The 20342-nt window shown below is 36.9% G+C and overlaps 2 protein-coding genes across 3 annotated transcripts; one reads left to right on the forward strand and one right to left on the reverse strand.

Moving 5' to 3' along the window:
* The first annotated feature begins 11226 nt into the window (after positions 1–11226).
* LOC124926752 (protein canopy-1) lies at positions 11227–14954 on the forward strand. Its single transcript, XM_047467042.1, has 9 exons — positions 11227–11386; positions 11569–11595; positions 12224–12303; positions 12581–12653; positions 13938–13998; positions 14110–14161; positions 14287–14311; positions 14571–14662; positions 14753–14954. Exons 1-9 carry the CDS (start codon positions 11279–11281, stop codon positions 14781–14783), a joined length of 549 nt encoding a protein of 182 aa, XP_047322998.1. The 5' UTR covers positions 11227–11278; the 3' UTR covers positions 14784–14954.
* A 624-nt stretch (positions 14955–15578) lies between these two features.
* Positions 15579–18744, reverse strand: LOC124927624 (probable protein phosphatase 2C 27). 2 transcript variants are annotated; one of them, XM_047468075.1, is made up of 5 exons: positions 18492–18744; positions 17999–18282; positions 17724–17918; positions 17117–17322; positions 15579–16250 (listed from the first exon to the last, which is right to left on the reverse strand). In XM_047468075.1, exons 2-5 carry the CDS (start codon positions 18152–18154, stop codon positions 15716–15718), a joined length of 1092 nt encoding a protein of 363 aa, XP_047324031.1. In that variant the 5' UTR covers positions 18155–18282; positions 18492–18744; the 3' UTR covers positions 15579–15715. The 2 variants fall into 2 exon arrangements, with proteins under 2 accessions (XP_047324031.1, XP_047324032.1); XM_047468076.1 differs by having other exon boundaries at positions 17999–18744.
* Between the last annotated feature and the right edge of the window lie 1598 nt (positions 18745–20342).

The raw sequence follows: 20342 nt of genomic DNA on the forward strand, positions 1-20342 counted from the left end.
TCTCACTCAAACACTCACAAGACAAAAACACCCTCTCTATCACTAAGGCAAAACACCCCTTCTTCCTCTAAGGCAAAATGTCTATCTTTACAAACATCTTACAAGTGAACTTCGAATCATGCTCCAGTACAGATCACTATGATCTATACCGAATGATCAAGCAACTGGAGGATACCGGCCTCCAGCACTTCCTGGATGATAATCAACTCATCTATCCTCAGTCAGTCATTGAGTTTTTCAACAATGCCAGGGTGTACCGTGGGACACCCTACTTCAACACCCACATTCAATCAAAAGTGGGGGGTGCCCTATTTGACTTCACCGAGCAAGACTTTGCTCGGTGCTTCAATCTGCCCAAACAAGGGCTCACGGACCTCCATCCTCCAGCCGACACCAAGGCTGAAGTCTCTCTCTCTCTCTCTTGCTCAGATGAGCCCGTCGATGATCATGGCTCCAAATATCCCTTGAGGGCTGAATACCAGCTCCTCAATGACATAATTGGGAAGAGCATCCTCGGAAAAGATGTAACCTACACATATTGCACGGTGACGTTCAATATGATGGCGGCCATCATAACAAGGACGCCGGTTAACTGGTCCAGAGTGATATTCGATACCCTGATCTGGATAATCGGTACCAGGTCGGTGGCGTTCATCCCCCAGATCAGCCGGCTGTTTGAAGAGCTCGGGGTACCAACCTGTCCAGGCGAAGGTTTGGACCGCAGCCAAGTGTTCACCAAGGAAACCATCGACTCGTTCTACGATCGGGTTGAAGAGAGGAGGAACCATTAGATCACTCCTTCTTGCATCCGGTCGTTTTGCTGCATGTACCGGATGCACCGTTAACCATATCGGCCTTATCCATGTCCATTTCGGTTCTATGTATGCTACTTCATCATTTATGTATGTCATTTTCGGTGTTGTCTCTACCGTCTTCGGTCTCCATCTAATATATATCATTATGTGTTAAATGCATTTAATGAGATATTCCAATTTAATGAGATAACTCCTCACCACCTGCACACTTAATTCCCAACTAATCTGGTTACTTTCCAACAAATATTTATCTCGAAATCTGCAAACCGCTACTTCCCAATGCACTTTGGAAAGGAAAAGATTCTTTCCCTTAATAAGACAAAACCAACAATCAATGCTCTGATTTTCCCTCCAAAAACAATTCTATATAAGGAGCCATCCTCCCTTCACTTTCTCACATTCACGATCTCTTGCACCCTCTTGAATCTCTCTCTCTCTCTCTACATCATCATGCCAAGCCGAACTTTGGGAAATTTTCTGAGTGTTGACTTCGGCTCATGCTTGGCCGAATGGGACTACGATCACCCAAAGAAACACATGTTTGAAAGTCTCATTGTTACCGGTCTTCAAGCCTTCCTTGCCGAATCCGGCCCCATACTAACTGAGGATGTAAAGGAATTCTTCAGAAATGCAGTCAACTGGGGAGACCGCATTGTAACCACTGTCAGGAATCATACCTTCCGGCTTGATGAAGCCGAATTTGCCTCTCTCTTCAATCTGCCCAAAGAAGGGTTTTCTGATTTTCCGGCCTTAGAGGGCACTGATGAATACTACTATGTGTACCGCTGCTTAGGAACCTTCGAGACGGTGGACACCTATGGGTTAAAAACCCGCCTCGGTCGAAGCACTCAGCTACTTCTTGAGATCGTCACTCGGTCCATTCTGTGCCAATCTGTAAATCAGCGGTTCTCAAAGAATACCTATAATATGATGACCCACATCTACAACCACACGCCCATCAATTGGGCAGCGGTCCTTTTTCAAACTTTGAGGAAAATGGTGCGGACCAAGAAAGGTCTCGGCTTCGCACCACACATCAGCAAGTTCATCCTCAAGTACCGGCCAGATTTTGGACCGGGCACACCGGCATCCCCCTCAAACATTCTCGATAAAGATGCCGTGGTGGAAAAGTACTCCAAATTCGTGTTTACTGGTTAAACATCTTTATTTAAATGTCTTCCTTTCGATCCTATCGGTTTCAATTATAATAAAATACTGTTTCAGTCTTGATCGCCTCTCTTTACTTCTTGCATTTATCTAACATAACCGGCATCATATCGTTCGTATCCGGTTTCATAAAATGTTTAAAACTGCTAAACACCGAGCAATCAAAATATCCGAAACACTATTAGAAACCGATCCGTCATTCGGTATCAAGGAAAAGATTGCGTCACCGATGACATAGCCAAAATTTTGGAGGGAAATCTCCCGCCTAACAAAACCGCCCACCGTTTCGTACGAAACCGCTCAGACTGACACATTTCATTTTGGAGGGAAATTTCCCGCCCATTCGTGATGGGACGGTTTGGCTTCCAAACCGTGCCTATAAAAGGGGGCCTTCGTCATATTTCTCTTCATTCTCACAAATTCACTTTCTCTCTCTACACCTCTAAAATCCTTCGAAGCCGATTTCTTTCATTTTCAGAATCCTCAAAACATGGGTCGTCGTGATGCGGCATTGTTCAAATTATATTCTCAAGTAGATTTTGAGGAGATTCGGCAATATGGAACGACCGAGGCAAAAGAGGTAGCTAACCGGCTGATTGAGACCGGTTTGGAATATCTACTTAACGGTCCTCACATAATATACAAGGAAGCGGTAGAAGAGTTCTTCAAAACCGCAACCATCTCCTACGACAGGATCCTCGCAACGGTGTGCGGTTCTCACGTAGAAATTACCGAGGCAGTAGTGGCCGAGAGTTTGCGTCTCCCAACTACCGGCATGGATGCTGTGGCAGAGATGGACGAGGATACATATAGAACAGCCTGCCAACTTCTATCGGCAACCAACGAACCGCTTACCACATCCGGAAAGAAACAGACGCTGAGACCGGAGCTCATTCCGGCATGTGACGTCTTTGCCAGGGCGATCCTGGCAAGGGGAGGAAACTTCAGTAATCTAACCAGGGACAAAATAAAGATGATTTTTCGTCTGATGGATGGAACGGAGATTAACTGGGCAAGGGCGGTGTTCAGCAACCTTATGGGAATGGTAAGACCGGGCTCGGACAGGTCTTGGGGATATGCAGTTCAACTCGGCAAAATCTTCTTACATCTGAAGATCAAAGTCGGTCCCGGTGTTGGAATACGAAAAAGCAGCATCATTCGATCAAAGCAATTTCTTCCACGAAAGCCGTCGGCTTCAAGCTCCACAGATGGCCAAAAGAAGAAAGCCGCAAAGAAAAAGACCCCGGCGAAAGAAAACACCGGAGGAAAGAGGAAGGAAAAGGTAGTTTTCGAAGAACCTCCTCAACAAACAGAGGATGAGGAGTGGGCTGATGAGGAAGCCGAAACAGAAGGAACCGAGTATAGAACGGATCAGGAGGACGATCTCTCGGCTCGGACTCCGACCGATGCCGAACAAAGTTTCAACCCTCAGACCACCGAGGATGGGGAAGGGAATCATGAGGGAGCCGATGATGAGGGCCTCAGCAGGGAAGAAGCCGATGAGGCCGAGGCCGAAAGACTAGCCCAGAATATCTTTCAGGGCATTATCAAAAGAAACGTGGACGTTATCAGTTTGTACTTGGAATGGCACGATTACCGGTTCAACTCTAAATATAAAGATATCCTACAGGATTACGATTCGGTAAAGTGCATCAACAGATTGGAGGAAGTGGAGGACCATATCTTAAGCCTCACAAAATCCAATACCATTCATGAGGTACAATGCCGAACTGGCCTGCTGATACCGAGAAGCCATCTTCGACAGATAAGAAGGCGTATCAGAAAGATTAAGGAAGAATATGCCGAAGAAGGATCGGTGTCTACCGTAGCACCGCTAGTATTAGAAAAGCTAGAAAAAGGCAAATTGGAGGTACACCAAGAGATAGCGCGGTTAGAAGCAATTTGCGCTCAGAAACAAGTTCCGGTGTATACTGCTCCGGTCGTCGAAGACTTTCAAATGGACTGGGCATCAACTTCGAGAGAAGATACCGCGACACCGAGGGACATCGAGACTCCGATGCCAGAAGATGAAGAGGCATCGACTCCAAGAACCGTTGAGATATCGACTCCAAGAACAATCGAGGTACCGACTCCAGGAACTGTTGTGGTAGAATCTTTAGAGGATGTCGAGGTACCGATCCTGGAAAATGCGGCACTAAACTTAGTGGATGCGGTCACACTAGAAACACCTACTGAGGTTGTTGAAATACTAGACTCCGATGTTGAGAGAGCCGATCCTAATCAGACCGAGCAGTCCGCTCCCACTCCTCCGCCGGCAGCCACCGTCTTTGTTCCTTCTAAGGAATGGATGGATGATCTATTTCAAAAATTTGAAGTGGTTGTTTCGAAGCGAATTGAGGACCGACTCCGGCAGTTTGACACTTCAATATCAGAGAAGATTGATGACCGAATACTTGACCACAACGTCTCCAAGCTTCAACCGCTCAAGGACAGATGCGAGAACGCATTCGATTCGGCCAAGCAGTTCGCCGATGTGACAAAGGACGTTGTGGATTACCATCAAAAGCGCCTGGAGCAACTTAGCACCGGACTATGGGAAGAAGCCGGTGAGCGAGCAAATTGTGCTCAACATATTGTAGCTCTGGAGGGTCTCACTTCGGAATTAAAGAAGGATTTCGAACGGGTCGACCCAACAATTGAACGAGTCTCGGCACTGGAAAAGAAGAACGAAGATCTCGAGGCCGAGGTAAAGGCACTTACTGCACAGATGGCCGAGATCCTGAAAGCTAAGGAAGCCGCGGATGCCGCGGCTATAGAGGCCGATGCTCTGGTTGCTAAGAGAGTTCAGGAAAGGCTGGACGCCGAGGTTGGCAGAGACAAAGAAGCACCGCAAGCGACTCAGCTAACCGCGCCTCAGCTGACCGAAGATGAAAGAGAGGCCGAGAGAATAAGAAGGGCTGAGAGCATGTATCCAGGGTATGCTGAGCAAATAGCAAGACAAGTCGCAGCGGATGCCGAACGATTAGAAACGGAGCAGCGACGGCTGGCGGGCTTTGCAAAAGAAAATGAGAAAAAGAAGAAGGCAGCCGCTTCCGCTTCAGCACCAGCAACTTCCGCTTCAGCACCAGCAACTTCCGCTTCAGCACCAGCAACTTCCGCTTCAGCACCGGCAGCCTCAGCTTCGGCATCAAAGAAAAGAAAGAGGCCGGCTAGTAAGAAAGTTCGAATTCTCGAGACGCTCAACACGATCTCTGAACCAGCAGAAACGGACCCCTCGCAGCAAGAAGACCTAATCGAGGAAGAGGTCGTAGAACAGTTGCGGTCTCGATCAAAAAGGCCACAATCCTCTCAACCGCAACCGCCAGCACCACCGAAGAGAAAGAAGAGCGCCTACGAATTCACGGACTCAGAATAGGGACTCTCCTTCCTTTCTTATTTGTCTTAAGTTTTTAGGCTTTGTCTTCTTCGGTTCGCTATAAATATATATAAAGTTATTTTTGAATACCGGCCTTATTTTGCATTCTTACATAGTTTTGATAATTTTAAATAAAATAATCAAAAAGGGAGAAATTGTTAGATAAATTATAGAAACTCTTCCAAAACCAGAGTCTCTATAAACCCCTCCTTTTTAAAACCCCTCCCTTAAAATTTTTTGAAAATTCTCTAAGTCTTTTTCAAAAATCGGCCAAACAAAACAACCGGCCTACGGTTGCAAACTTACATAATTTTGATAATTTTAAATAAAATAATCAAAAAGGGAGAAATTGTTAGATAAATTCATACCGGTTCAAATAAACCTAACTTAAACAAAACTTCCTATGCAGGAACAAGGAACCGGACCGGATGAATAAGAAAACCAAGTGAAGTAACCGAACCGGTCAAGCTATCAAACCGATCAAGCACACTTGGAACGTGACTGAACAAAGGAAGGATCGGCCAAAGCCTAAAAGCCAAAGCTCAAAAAGCCGATCAATCCACAAGACCGGAAGAAGTCCGGTCACTTCACTATCAAAAGATATTCGGCCAAGTCAAATGGCCAACCTAGGCCAAGTCAAGAGGCCGACCTGCACAAGAAGACACTTTGGGTATCTGCTGAGAATGATACCAAAGGAACAGACTGAATACTTCCATATCCATGCAAGTCTGAGGAAAGACTGTAGGCTGCAGGAAACAGTACTACCGGATCCTTCTACTTCGGGATAAGTCAGAAAGGAAATCTTCAAAGTACAGACAACTGTCCAAGCAGACCGGCAGGTCTGAGACAGGATGCCAGGTCTGAGATTGACTGTCAGGTCTGAGGAGAAGACCGGCAGGTCTGAGACACTGAATCACTGCACCACTGACCAGCCAATCAGATTCAAGGAAGTGAAATATGACCGTTGGCATATTTCACCTATAAAAGGAGGCAGTTACAGAAGAGTAAATGTGCGATATTAAGAGACATTAAGCCAGACAAGTGAAGCGTTGAGAGCATTTACTACAAGTGATAACAGTGTGGTATTCTAAGAAAGCCTAAGTGCTAAATTCTAAGTGTGTTCTACAATTTCGGTGTGAATTGTAAGAGTGTTATCGAGCAGAAAATAAGTCTCGATCGGATTGTATTTGTATTCCTTAGTGAATATCCTTCTCGCGGTTTCGAGAGGAAGGGGTGACGTAGGAGTTTTATCTCCGAACATCCATAAAATCTGTTGTGTCATTTACTTTCTGTTGGCTTCTTTACATAACCGACTAATCTAACATCACTCAGAACCGAATCCATACTGACCATACCGAATATCCAGATAACCGAAACCGACCCACCATTCTTAAAATCTCCATCATCCGAAACCGACTCCGCCTATCATACACGTGTACCGCTTCAACTTGAAAGCAAACCTCTTCCGCGCTTGAACCTAGTTCAAGGGTTTGTGACAGGTTGTGTAGTATTGAAACCCAGGTGTTAATCTCTAACCGGATTAACCACCACCCTACGAGTGAGAACCGCTAACCGGTCCAACCCCCGGTCCACCAGCGGCGACCTAGATCCTAACATATATGCAGTGTCGCTCCTGAGATTTTTTAGACCTTAGGCGAAAGCACGAAATTGGGGCCTACGCATAAACTTCACTTGTGTTTCACCGTTGATCTTCAATAACCTTCCAATATCTACAAAGATGCAACATAAATTGTCAACGAAAATGACTTCTTCTTGCATTTTTAGATGCAAAATCATTGATAATTGTATCGTAATCAATATATTCCAAAAAATCTTTTTCAATACATAAAATAGCAAGTCCATTCAATCTATCTTGAGACATCGAAGATCTTAGATAATTTTTCAATAATTTTAACTTAGAAAAACTTCTTTCAGCAGAAGCTACCGTAACAGGCAATATTAGTAAAATTCAATATACAATAGAGACATTAGGATAACAATCTATTGACATTACAAAATCAAGAATTTCAACAACGGGCATATCCAAACTAGGTAAAGCAACTTGTAGTATTTTTAGTTCAGAAAACAAATCATTCAAATTAACATCACACGTACCTGCATGAGAAAATACATTACAAAATGTGCTACACTTTTCTTTCAATTTGCTTTCATTCAATGCCTTCAACTTTTCAGAATTCATAAGGAACCCAAATAAGTCATTAAACTCATTCAATTGTTCAAACATATGTTTTAAGGATGCAAGAGACATATCAACCAATACTAAAAAAATAGTTGATCCTAAAAGATTCTTCTGGCGATTGTTGTTCAACATTAGAAGTATTATCATCAAAATATTTTCTAGGGATCTTCTTAACACGTTTAGTCGAAAAAACAGGATCTATGTTCATTTCACATGCAATATCATTTGCAATAATTAAACTAGAGACAAACCCATCTATTCGAAACATCTAAAAAAATGCAATTAAGCTTTCCAATTGATTAATGGCAGAACAAGTAAACTATTTTTAAAGATCTTTACGGCTTAACCACACAAATACACAATCTCAAAACAAAGCATAAAAATAAACAACAATCAAACCCTGATGTTGAATTTTCACTTTTAATGGTCAAACCTTACCTCAAGGCTCAACCCAGCGAAACAGAGCCAACGTCGAAATTGTTTTGTTGTCGGTTTCGTTGTGAGTTTCGTTGTCGGTTTCGTTGTCGATGTAGGATACAGATACTGAGAGAGACAGACAGTAGGGTTTTCAGTTTTTTGTTCTGATAGTGTTAGTTTGTTTCTCTATTTGGGCTATAGAGCCATGGGCAAACAAATATAACATAATAAAAAAAAATTAAAGAATAAGAAACTAAAAATCCTTACTAATACCTAGCATATATATAAAAAAATGGGCCCCTTTTTGGTCCTAGGCCCTAGGCCGTGGCCTAGGCTGCCTACCCCTCCGGGCCGGGCCTGACTATATGGAAGTCTTTATGTGGCAGTGCAGATTTTCGGTTGGTGACGGTTTATCGATCAAATTTTGGGACGATGTTTGATGTAGTGTTAGAAATCTTGCATTGTTATTCTCAACTCTTGCTTCATCATTGCTATGTAGAAATGCATTGGTCAAAGACATGTTCAATCACGTTTGAATAGTTTCGCAAATAAAATTAGATATACGAGAAGACTTAATGATAGAGAGAAGTCATCTTACATGAAAGAATGTTGCTTTGGGTTTTGGCGATGGATAAGAGGTGTGTAATCAATTGAGATTGGTTATTAATTTGTTGAAGTGAGAGTAAGAGAGAGGTCGACCAAGATTGGTGAGTGGTTTGTCAATGGATAAAAATGCATATGAAAAAGTGTGAGTCACAAGATTAGGGTCAGTGGGTGATTTGACGAGAGAATATAGAGGTATATGAAAAAGTGTGAGTCATAAGATGATACTCAATTGTGGGGTTAGTGGTTAAGTGTGACGAGAGATAAGATGTGCGTCATCAATTGAGATCGACTAAGTTTAGTGCGTGGTTTGCCGATGGGATAAAAGAGGCATATAAAAAAGTGTGAAACCATCTCCAACCGAAAAACTCATTCTCAAACCCAAAAGAATATTTTTATAATATTCTTCTTTACATCAACTTTTATAACTTTTTATATTATCTCATATATTTTATAAACTTATAAATTACACCACAATATTATAATATCATCTAATTATATTAAGCTTAATTATAAATTAATTATAAAAATTCATTAAAAATTTTAATACACGAACACAAAATATAATTATATTTATTATAATATATATATATATATATATATATATTTATATTAAAGTATTTTTTTTAATATTATTATAATTTTTTTAAACATTATTATAAATTTATATTATATAAAAGTATTATATAAATGAATTAAATTATATAAATAAATTAAATTAATAATTATATAAATAAGCTTAATATAAAATATAGGATAAAAATATAAATATAAACAAATTAAAATATAAATAAATAAAACATATAAACAGAGTAAAATAAAAATAAATTATATAAATTAATTTTATAAATAAGATTAATATATAAAATTAATTAAATAAAAGTTGAAAGGCTAAAATGTAAATAAAAAATATATATGCGATTGTGTACCGTATTCACGCGTACTTTATAGAGAAAATGAGAAATCTCATTTTGGATATCCGTTTGCAATACGGATGTAGGAGAAATCCCATATTAAATGAGTATCGAGATGATAAAATATAACTTAACATTAAGTTTAGATTAAACTTATTTTTTATAAATTAAAATTAATTTTAAAATAATTTTATTTGAATAATATTAATTTTAATTAAAATATTTATAGAAAAATAATATTTTGTATATATTTTTATCTATACCAAGAAATTCTAATTAATAATAAAAATATTCTAAAGGAAAGTGTGAAACATTTTCCTAAAAAAAAGTATTAAAAACATATGAAAATTTTAGAACAATTAAAAATTTCTATAACATCATTTTCTTTAGAATAAGAGATTTCAATCAAATATAATAAAAAATAAATTAAACCAACTCAATGCAAGTAAAACATATATTTACATTAGCCACCATACCTATAACTTTGTATTTTCTTTATATTTGATTCTCCTATATCAACTAAAGGTAAAATGATGAATCATAATTCATTTTTATGATGGTGCATGATTGAGCACATTTCCCTTTTTATTTATTTATAATGATTACAAAATTAACAAAGCCTTAAAGCAAATTTGCAGGTGAGATTGTTGACAATCCCTTTGATTTTGAAAGAAAAACTCATCTAGAGCTTGATATGAATGAGACAAATATTTGAGAATTAAACTGAAAAATGATAGCCACAAGTACATAAACTTCATAAAAATTTTAAGTTAGGTTGTTGAAGGATGATGCTCAAAATAAAATTTGCATTAGATGCATATAATTGACTCTTAGCAATTAAAATTAATACTATAAATATATATATTTGACGAACTCTAACTTGGATAGTTTTTATTAAATAAGGTTTGAATTTTGAATTCTTTCGTAATACTCGAATTTTTATTTTATATATTATCTTTTTACTTTAATATTATATTTTTATTTTTTCAATTAATTTATCACATTTTGTAAAATTAAAATAATAATTCTTTCTCTTCAATTTTTTCTAACTATTCTCACACATTATATTTTTTTTCAAGCATTTAAACTGTATTTAACCGTTTGAATTTCGTATATTTCTAAAAAAAAAAATTCATTGTAAAACAAAAATACATCTAAATTGATAAACGGCGTGGTTTCAAAATTCTGAGAAAAATAAATACAAAATTTATCTCTTTTCAAAATTTCTCAAATACTTCTGATCACACATTTTTAGTTACCTAAAACCCATCCAATTAATTAAAATTTGTAAATCTCAAAAAAATCATTTGTAAATATTATTTCGTGTTAAATTAATTAGATAAACAAAAATAATACATTAAAACAAGGAAGAGACCAAACGTTTTATCCATTTAAAAAAAATACACAAATAGTTAAAACGGTAATAATTCGATTATGTCCCAATTTAGAGTTAAAAAAAATGAAAGTTAATAGGAATATATTTGTTATTGCATAAGAATAACTTTGATCTTGAAAAAACAAATAACATATTTACACAAACTAAAAATATTTAAGAAATGGGCCACTTTTGTGTAATATGGGCTTACCTTTTCTATGGAGAAAAAACCCATATAATCCCTACCAATAAGAGACTTACACATCATCCTAAGACAACGTATTTGCTTATGTGGCATGATCCCATTTGCCTAGATCCCCATAGCAACTTGACAACTCAAAACCTGCAACAGAATTAGACCACGACTGTGTAAGGAAGACGAAGAACAAATTAAGAGAGAGACTGTGACTTATGGCCATGTTGAAACTGCGATCCGCCTTTATCCTCGGTGTAGTTTTCTCCATATTATCTATATCACAATGCATCGACGACAAGTGTGCAGCATGCAATGCCATTGCGGTGATTTCTCTTTCTCTTTTACTTTCATTATTATTCATCGTTGTGCCGTCTAAAAGTTTGATCTTTCATCACTTTTATTTGATACGAGCTTGAATTTCATGTTAGAGGTAGTGATGTTGAGTGGGTTTGAGTTCATTAATGTGATGGGTGTTTTCTAAATTAGACTTGTTGAATGTTTGCAGGAGGAGCTAGAAATTGGGCTTGCTAAAGTAAGAGACTTTACTCCTTATTCAAATTAGTCATTACTATTGTGAAATATTTGAAGATTCTTCTTTTGGGGAATGTTAATTTTACATATGTTTATTATCAATGTCCTAGGTTCTATTCCACTAAGAATGCTCTAAATTGAAGTGGGTGTGTGTTAGTTTCCTAAACTTACATAAAAAAAAGATACCAATAGGCCATGATCTTCACTGGAATAATGTGTTGATTTTGCATCCTAAAATTTCTGAGAATCTTTGTTAAAGTTGGAACTTTTGTTTTACATACATTCTCCATCTTCCTCAATCATGCATTTTCAATTTGCTTGTTTCCTATAGTAGGAAATTACTAGGTCTATTTACAGATGTAGAAAGGTTATTGTTAGTCTTAAGATTTCTGACCATCGAAAAGAGGTGCATTTGGCTACACTGTGATTCCACTTATTTCCTGTACGTTTTTTTTTGCACAATCCACTTGAGAGTTCAACAAGATTATTTTTTCATCTTTTTTCCTTTCACTGAAAATTTGTGCACAGAAGACACTGCAATTGTCCGAAACGACTTGAAGAAGATGTTCTATTTGAATTAGCTTATATTTTTAAGCATACCTCATTTCCCACAATGTTTGGTACTTCAGGAAAAACCAAGAAATAATTTAGACATGAGACATCGGTTGAATTCTAAAGGTCAACGCGAGGGAAAAGTGATTGATTATAGGTAAGCAATTTCTTGATGCACCTGAAGAAAGAACTGTAGATTAGGAATGATATGTGTTGAATTTGTTGTCATGCATTTATCACTTTTGGTTGGAAGTTCAGCCCAAAACTCCTAAATTTATTATAATTTTCATTGAATGGATTTCAGTCTGAAAATAGTGGACATCTTTTTAAGTTTCAACTACATTCGAATTAAGAATAATCAAAGACAATGGTCTGTGTATGTGCCAAATTCTTGTCATAGATTCACTTCTAACTTCATATTAATTGTAAACCAGGGTAAGTGAGCTGAGAGTGGTCGATCTTCTTGACGGACTCTGTGACAAGATGCAAGACTACACACTACAAAAGGTTTCTTTTTTGTCTTCTCAATGTTTCCATTTTGATAAATATTTGCAATCTGTTTGTGGTGGATGTCTGAATTCCTTATGTGTTGTGGGTTATTTAAAAATTCTTGGCACAGTAAGATCTAATAACTCGGATATATTTTCTAATTAAATGAGTAAACCGCCATATTCCTGTGAAAAGTGGTAAGGGTAATTTCATTTTTTTTGCAAAAGTTTCTTGTTAAGTGCCTTAAACTACATCAAGATCATCCTATTCATTCCTAAGGAGTGGCATGATTTTGGTACAGAATTCCATTTAAGGAAGGATGGAGAAGAATCCTTGAGAAAGAAGAAGAAAGCCCAAAGAAGAGAAACAATTCTTGTTCACAAAATAACTAACAAATGATAAATAATTGTTGTCTATAATTTTTTCTTTTGAGTTTAGAAAGCTAACACAACCCTTCATGGAACTGCTGTCTATAATTTAATATACAAAATAATAATATATACTAGCCTATTAGACATATCATTTTATTACCATATTAGATTTCTCCCTCAGTTCTTGGCAATACCCATTGAAGATTGAGTCTTTAGTATTTAAACTCCTAAGACATATAGGTCTTGGTAGCATCCCTTTGTAAACCCACCTAGGGTAGTTCAAGTGGTTAGAGTCTTGACTCTTGAACATAAAAGATTGGAATCTTATGTTGGATTTCCACTGAAATCACCTACCCTACTCCAGAAAATAAAATCTGTTCTAAAAAAGAAAACCTTTGAAGATCGACACCTCAAAAGGCTATTGTGTTACAACACATATCTTTAATCAAACACCTTCCAAAGCTAATTGTTGAAGTTGAAAAATCGAAGGGTTATTAAAACTCGTATCAAAATCTCATACATTCAATATGGGATTTAAACTCCATACCTTAACGATTAGATCTATGACAGTCTCAATATGAAACCCCTCATTTTAGTCTTATTGTGTGGCATACCGGATTAGTATGATGTAGTATAGTTCAAGAAGATTATAAAGAGCACCTACAAGTGTCCCTATAAGAGTTTATTTGGAAAGTGGTATTTTGGTCACAATTGTTTTTGCACAATCACGATATCATTGAAAAAATCGTTAAAGTTGAATCTAGATCATGATGTGTGATTTAAAATATTTTGGCTTTTGACCAAAGGTAATTTTATCTCAATAGTTGCCTTTTAGAATCTAAAAACATACATTTCTCTAATGCAATAATAGCTGTTCGTGCCATTGATGTTCTCAACTTCAACATCTGACGCTTGACACTCCAATTTTCAGACTGATTCAACCAGACAATTGTGGATCAAAATGCCTAATTGGGATAACAACCTCACTATCAGTAAGTCCTACAAATTTATCTATATTATGGTACCAATTAAAGAAACAAAAATGAGATCATAATTTTCAAATTTTAAAGATGTTATTACAAGTTCCACCGCATAATCTGCAGATAAACAAGAAGCTAGAGCGAATTCAAAAGATATTTCAACTTACTGTGGAAGGTTAGGCAAACTACATTCAACTTGTTTTTAACTTCTAAAAGTAGTTGATATTATATATATGATTTGTGGGAATTGTTTTCTACCATCATTTGATCTATTTCCATTCCTTTTTCATTCTTGGTCAGGTTGCTTGAGAAAACTGAAGACGAGGTCAGTCTTTTTTGAAAACTGATATTTTGTCACAAGCTCACATTGGAAAATCGCAAAGCAAACACTTGTTTTTTAATCTAGATCCAGTAGAGAAACAAAAAATGAAAATTTCTGAATTTGTGTCCTACTAAGTTCAGATACACCCAGTTTCTAATGTGAACCCATCTGGATTCACACCAAAATGAGAAATCTGACATAAATTGTGTTTTTAAATGAAGCCAATTTAACAGTTCCTTTTATACTTGCCCACTGAAAACAGCTGACGGAATTGATGAAGAAAGGACTTGTTGAAGCAGGAGATGTAAGCAAGGTTCTATGTCAAGACCTTAGCAAACACTGCAGTTCAACCAGGTACATTTGCACCTACATATGTATAATACAACACTTTAGGCAAAAACAAATAAAAGTTGTGGTTCCTTAGGTTTTCGTTTTCTGGTGCAGGGATAGCCAACAGCCTGATGAAGAACTATAAGACCTAATTTTGCATAGTTATCATATATACAATGGAAATGAGCTTATTTAATTTGAAGTTATCAGAAGAACTTTAGCCACCTTATGTTTCTCTACTTCCACCACCAGATCAAATGTATAACCATTTGCTTTGTTTGAAACTTCCAAGAGCAATTCAATCCCTTTTTTTACATTTGTTTTCTCTTTTTGCCTGGCTTCTTTTAGAACATAAAATGGAAGGTTATTTGGAAAGAATTTGAGTATAAAGTAGATTATTTGGAGTTATTCGAGTTAAATAACTATTATCTTCTTTGTATTTATTATTTTAAAATGTTACAAATAAATGTTACCATATTTTGTGATTTGATTAGGGTTATCTTCATCAAACAAGACCCAAGATTTCAATTTGATAAAATATTAAATTTGACTTTTAAGTGAAATCATCATTTCTATGGAATTTATAATCATTTGTGAATGTAGTTGAAATCTCAATTAACCATTTTAGAGAAAAAAAATGTAAGTCAAGAATTTGCCTTTGTAACAATAGGACTTTTAGGAGTGTTTGTTTAATAAAAAAAGTTCATTTGTTCGGTTAGAAAATCAATTTTATTTGGTCATAACAAATTATTGCTAAATAATTAATTATATATCAAATTTGTTTTAAAAAGCCTATATAAAATCAAATATGTTATATGAGTTTTGAAAATAAAATCATAGTCAAAACTCTAAACCATTGAGTTCTTTGACAATTTCATAAACGGTCGGTTATGTCAAATTCAGACCCGAAAATCCTTTTTGTCCCGAAAAGATGTAACATAAGGAAATAATGATGTACAAAGAAAACAAAGTAAATTATACTATAATACAATGAGAATGTAATATTTCTCAAAGGCATATAAAGGAAATTCTAGTGAACATAAGTTAAACTACATCCTCAAAACATTATAATGGTAATTAAGAAACCTTTAAGAAACCCAACCCTCCAGAAAACAAAGTTTTACAATCTCGAGATTGCGATATAGATGGAAAATCATCCGAAAAACAAACCACCACAACCGTAAGATTATCGCATGCATTCTTCTTGAGCGCTTCCCTAACCAGCTGTTTAGCACATCTTTCAGGGTCATTATGCAACATCAATTCTTTTCTAGACATTGTTACAGCCTCCTGGCTGCTCATTACATCCCATAAACCGTCACAACCCAATATAAGGAACTCATCTTCTTCAGTCAAGAATGTTTCTTTTATCTCTGGCTCGGGACTTAAGGGGCTAAGAGAACCTCTATGGCCCTTCATGTGCCAGTCTCCAATTGCACGAGAAACTGATAACTGGCCGTTAAGGTAACCAAAGTGTACAACACCGCCTAGTTGTTCGATTCTTAGCCTCTCGGTTGGGCAATTTGGCTTGTGATCGTTTGATAAATCGATTGCTTTGCCTCGTTTACTAAGAACTGCCCGACAATCACCTGCATTTGCAACCACTAATCTTCTGCAATAAAATATAAAGACCACTCAGCTGCAATTTTATTTTTGAGAACAGGGTTTTTCTTAAGGATAATACATCATACCCCAAGGCATAGACAAATTTTGCAAAAAAAGGTCTCTCTGTCTTATAAAATAAAGCAAGACAACATTGCATAATGCCACATTAGGGTTTGTTTGATGTGAGTTATTTAAATTAAATCAAAACAACCCAGCATCTCATCAAACCCATCAAATCATTTAAATCATAAAGTAAAATGCCAAACAATGAGGGCCTTTTAGTCAATTGACCCAAATAATCCACTCTTTCATCAATATAATTTGGAAATAATCAATTGCTTTCTCATCAAACAAGATTATAAAGAAATAATTTGATATTCCAAATAACTCCACATCAAACAAGCCCTAAATGAAACATACATAGTATGGGTTTTTCTTCTTTTCAGGTGTAGTCAAATTTTGGGCAATAAATTAGGCCATCGAATTAGAATTGGAATTCCAATTTGATAAGAATTGGAATTGAGTCATAATTCAATTCTTATGTATTGAGAAATCACGGTATTGCGCTTCCAAAGTTCCGAAGTGGTAAACATGAAATTAAAACTTAAAACGAAGTATACATTCAAGTTACAATTCCTTATTTTAAGTTATCAAATAAACAAAGAATTTGAATTTGACACCCAATTCCATTTCTAATTCCACCCACACCAAACTTAGCCTTAGGGAGATAATAACTACAAATGAATACAGAACAATCTTAGTTCATACTTTGTGCATCTCAGCTTGGCCTTTATTTTTATCAGGTTAAGTAATTTATAGGTAATGAACTGAAATAGTCATTATACAAGTCTGGATTGGAGTTAAGTTACTTACCTTCCAAGGATAAGAGCAGTCAAAACAGTGGTGCCTGAAGAGATATCAACAGAGCTATCATCTGCAAATGCATAATCAGCCTTTATAAAAGCATTTTTAATTGCTTTTTCCAAGCAAACATGAAAATCTGATCCCTCAACAATGAACTTCAAGATGTTCCTCCTAACAAATACTGCTGCTTCAGTCCCACCATGGCCATCAAAAACCTGTAAAATTATAAATGATAAATCTCATTTTGTACAAGCAACATTTATATCAAACACTAAACATTAAGCCCCTACTTTAATCGTTAAAAAGTAGACTATTGCTTTTCAAAAAGTTATTTAGCTTCAATAATTGTGATATCCAATCAATAACAGGTTCGCCCTTCACCAGCAATATCATTAATGTCTATAAGTTCCTAAATCATAAGTAACTCATCTTTAACTTATGCTAAAGAAAACATAGCCATAATTGCATCTGCTGAAAGTGTGTGCAAGAAAAATGTGAAGAAGAGACATAGAAAAAACTCGTGAAAGGGACTTTGAAGCTAAATTGTGGAATATCAAAAGGGGAACATAATGCTCCTCATGTAACAATAGGCTCAAAGCTATGGATTATGTCTTACACCATAGAATGCCCCAGGAGATGGGTAATCTATAGATGTACCCAAATGTTGATGAAGATTATCAATACATATGTGCTCATCCTCCATGAACAACTTGGATCCCTTCTCAGCACAACTCCCTGAAAGAAATACAGGCGTGAAATGCAAATTTTCAATTGAAGTTGACTTCACATCAGTGGGACAGAGTTCATCATCCTACACAAGGATCCAATCAAGTTAGTATTCTTATGAAATGAAGACATTCTAATGATATGCTCTACACTAGTTCAGCATACCATCTCAGTTGTAGTAGCAGAGCTAGTTGATTGAAGAGGTTTCACATTTGTCATTTGATTCAGACAAATCTTGTCTTCTTTTGCATTCACGTTATCCTTATTGTGTATAATCTCTAGAGTACTAAACGGAAATGAGCAATCAGTAGCTGTAGACATACTTATCCAATGTCCTGATGTTCTCCACAGACTGAAGATATTCAAAACTGGCTAAATTTGATTTGTGTCTTCTTTATCTGGTTCTGCCTCTGTTAATCTCGATTCAAGCAGTAGTCAATCTCTATCTTCTGTGTAAAATTTAAAATCTTAATTAATGAAACTAGTTTAGACCGAAGATCAAGATCACAAATCATGGAACGGGAATCGGACCAAGCTATGAAAATCAAAGACAAACGAAATCCAAAGCATCCGATTTAAAATAACAACGTGATATTTCTCTTCAGAATAGCGATTTTACAGATATGAAACCCTAATAATCAGAAATAGTAATTCTCACAAATCCCGCGGCGACGATGATTGCTTTCTGGGTTTGCTTTAGTTTTAGCAGACGTGAACGTTATCGCAAAACCCACATTCAGAAGGGTAAAACTTGAGATTCCAGAGAGCGAGAGAAAAAGATCGGCGTCAATGGTGCAGACTGAAGATATGGATTAGCGGATTCACGCGCGAGGAGAGGGAGAAAGAGAGAAACTTTAATGGTGATTCGGTCAATCATGAAACAAGTATCAGGAGAGAAGAAGAAGAAAGCTTTCCTTCTCGTTGATTGAACCGTGTGGAACCCATCACCATACATGTGGACCGTTGGATCTTCGACAGAGAAACAATATCTTCCATTTTCCAACATTGAATGTTTTGATTTCTTATTTGTTATAAAGAATTTGTGTATTTTTTAAGAAGGTAGAAGATTAAAGATTAAAGTTCTCAAAATTGAAAATTGAAAATTATTAAGTTTTTTTTATAAAAATTAATCAAATATTAATTTTTTATTAATCTATATATATAACGATGCACTTAAAACGATTAAAAATAAATTTAAAAATGTTATTTGTGGTTTCTGTTAGATAAAATTAGACCGGTTCACATAAACCTAACTTAAATAAACCTTTCATGCAGGAACAAGGAATCGGACCGGTCAAACAAAAGAACCGACTAAAAAGGCTAGCCGGTCAAGTCACTAAACCGACCAGGAACATGACCGCACAAAGAAAGGATCGGCCAAAGCTTAAAACCGAAACATCAGACAGCCGATCAGCCACAAGGCAGAGGAATAACCGGAAGAAGTCCGGTTACATCACTCGTACCGGAAGCCATCCGGTTAAGTCGAATGACCGACTAGTACAAGAAGACAACTCGGGTATCTGTTGAGAATGATACCAAAGGAACAGACTGAACACTTCCATATCCATACAAGTCTGAGGAAAGCCTGCAGGTTGCAGAAGACAGTCCTACAGGATCTTTCCACTTCGGGATAAGTCAGAAAGGAGATCTTTCAAGTACAGACAACTGTCTAACAGACAGTGTCTACATTGAGTAAAAGACAAACCTAGCAGGTTTGTCTTACACACCGGAAGAACTGACCGCCAGGTCTGAGGTTGACCGTCAGGTCTGAAAAGATGACCGCAGGGTCTGAATCACTGCACCTCTGCTCAGCCAATCAGATTCAAGGAAGTGAAATATGACCGTTGGCATATTTCACCTATAAAAGGGGCAGTTGAAGAAGAGTAAATGCGGGACAAGTGACATACAGTGAGACAAGTGAGAAACTCTAAGAGCATTTAATCTACAAGTGAAAACAGTGCGTTCTATCTTTAGAGAAAGCCTGAGTGCTAGTGTGTGTAGTTTACAATTCCGGTATAAATTGTAAGAGTGTTATCGAGCAGGAAATAAGTCTCGATCGGATTGTATTTGTATTCCTTAGTGAATATCCTTCTCGCGGTTTCGAGAGGAAGAGGTGACGTAGGAGTTTTATCTCCGAACATCCATAAAATCTGTCTCGTTATTTACTGTCTGCCGGTTTCATCATCTAACCGATCCGTACCGCTATAACCGACTTAACTCTATCTAAGCCGAATCACCAGGTTACCGAAACCGACCCATCAATTTTTCAAACCCTCATCATCCGAAACCGGTTCTGCCTATTATACAAGTGTGCTGCTTCAACCTGAAAGCAAACATCTTCCGCACTTGAACCTAGTTCAAGGGTTTGTGACAGGTTGTGTAGTATTGAAACCCCGGTGTTAATCTCTAACCAGATTAACCACCACCCTTCAAGTGAGAACCGCTAACCGGTCCAACCCCGGTCCTCCAGCGGCTACCTAGATCCTAACAATTGGTATCAGATGTCGGT

Source organism: Impatiens glandulifera, chromosome 2, assembly GCF_907164915.1.
Source record: "Impatiens glandulifera chromosome 2, dImpGla2.1, whole genome shotgun sequence".
NCBI lineage: Eukaryota > Viridiplantae > Streptophyta > Magnoliopsida > Ericales > Balsaminaceae > Impatiens > Impatiens glandulifera.

Bases quoted from the DNA above. Each gene is read 5' to 3' on its own strand.
- LOC124926752 (XM_047467042.1), top strand. From the start codon at position 11,279: ATGGCCATGTTGAAACTGCGATCCGCCTTTATCCTCGGTGTAGTTTTC. The intron at 11,387-11,568 runs GTGATTTCTCTT...GAATGTTTGCAG, and splicing joins CAGCATGCAATGCCATTGCG to GAGGAGCTAGAAATTGGGCT. The intron at 13,999-14,109 runs GTAAGTCCTACA...CATAATCTGCAG, and splicing joins GGATAACAACCTCACTATCA to ATAAACAAGAAGCTAGAGCG.
- LOC124927624 (XM_047468075.1), bottom strand. From the start codon at position 18,154: ATGTCTACAGCTACTGATTGCTCATTTCCGTTTAGTACTCTAGAGATT. The intron at 17,919-17,998 runs GTATGCTGAACT...ATCCTTGTGTAG, and splicing joins CTGCTACTACAACTGAGATG to GATGATGAACTCTGTCCCAC. The intron at 17,323-17,723 runs GTAAGACATAAT...ATAATTTTACAG, and splicing joins CTCCTGGGGCATTCTATGGT to GTTTTTGATGGCCATGGTGG.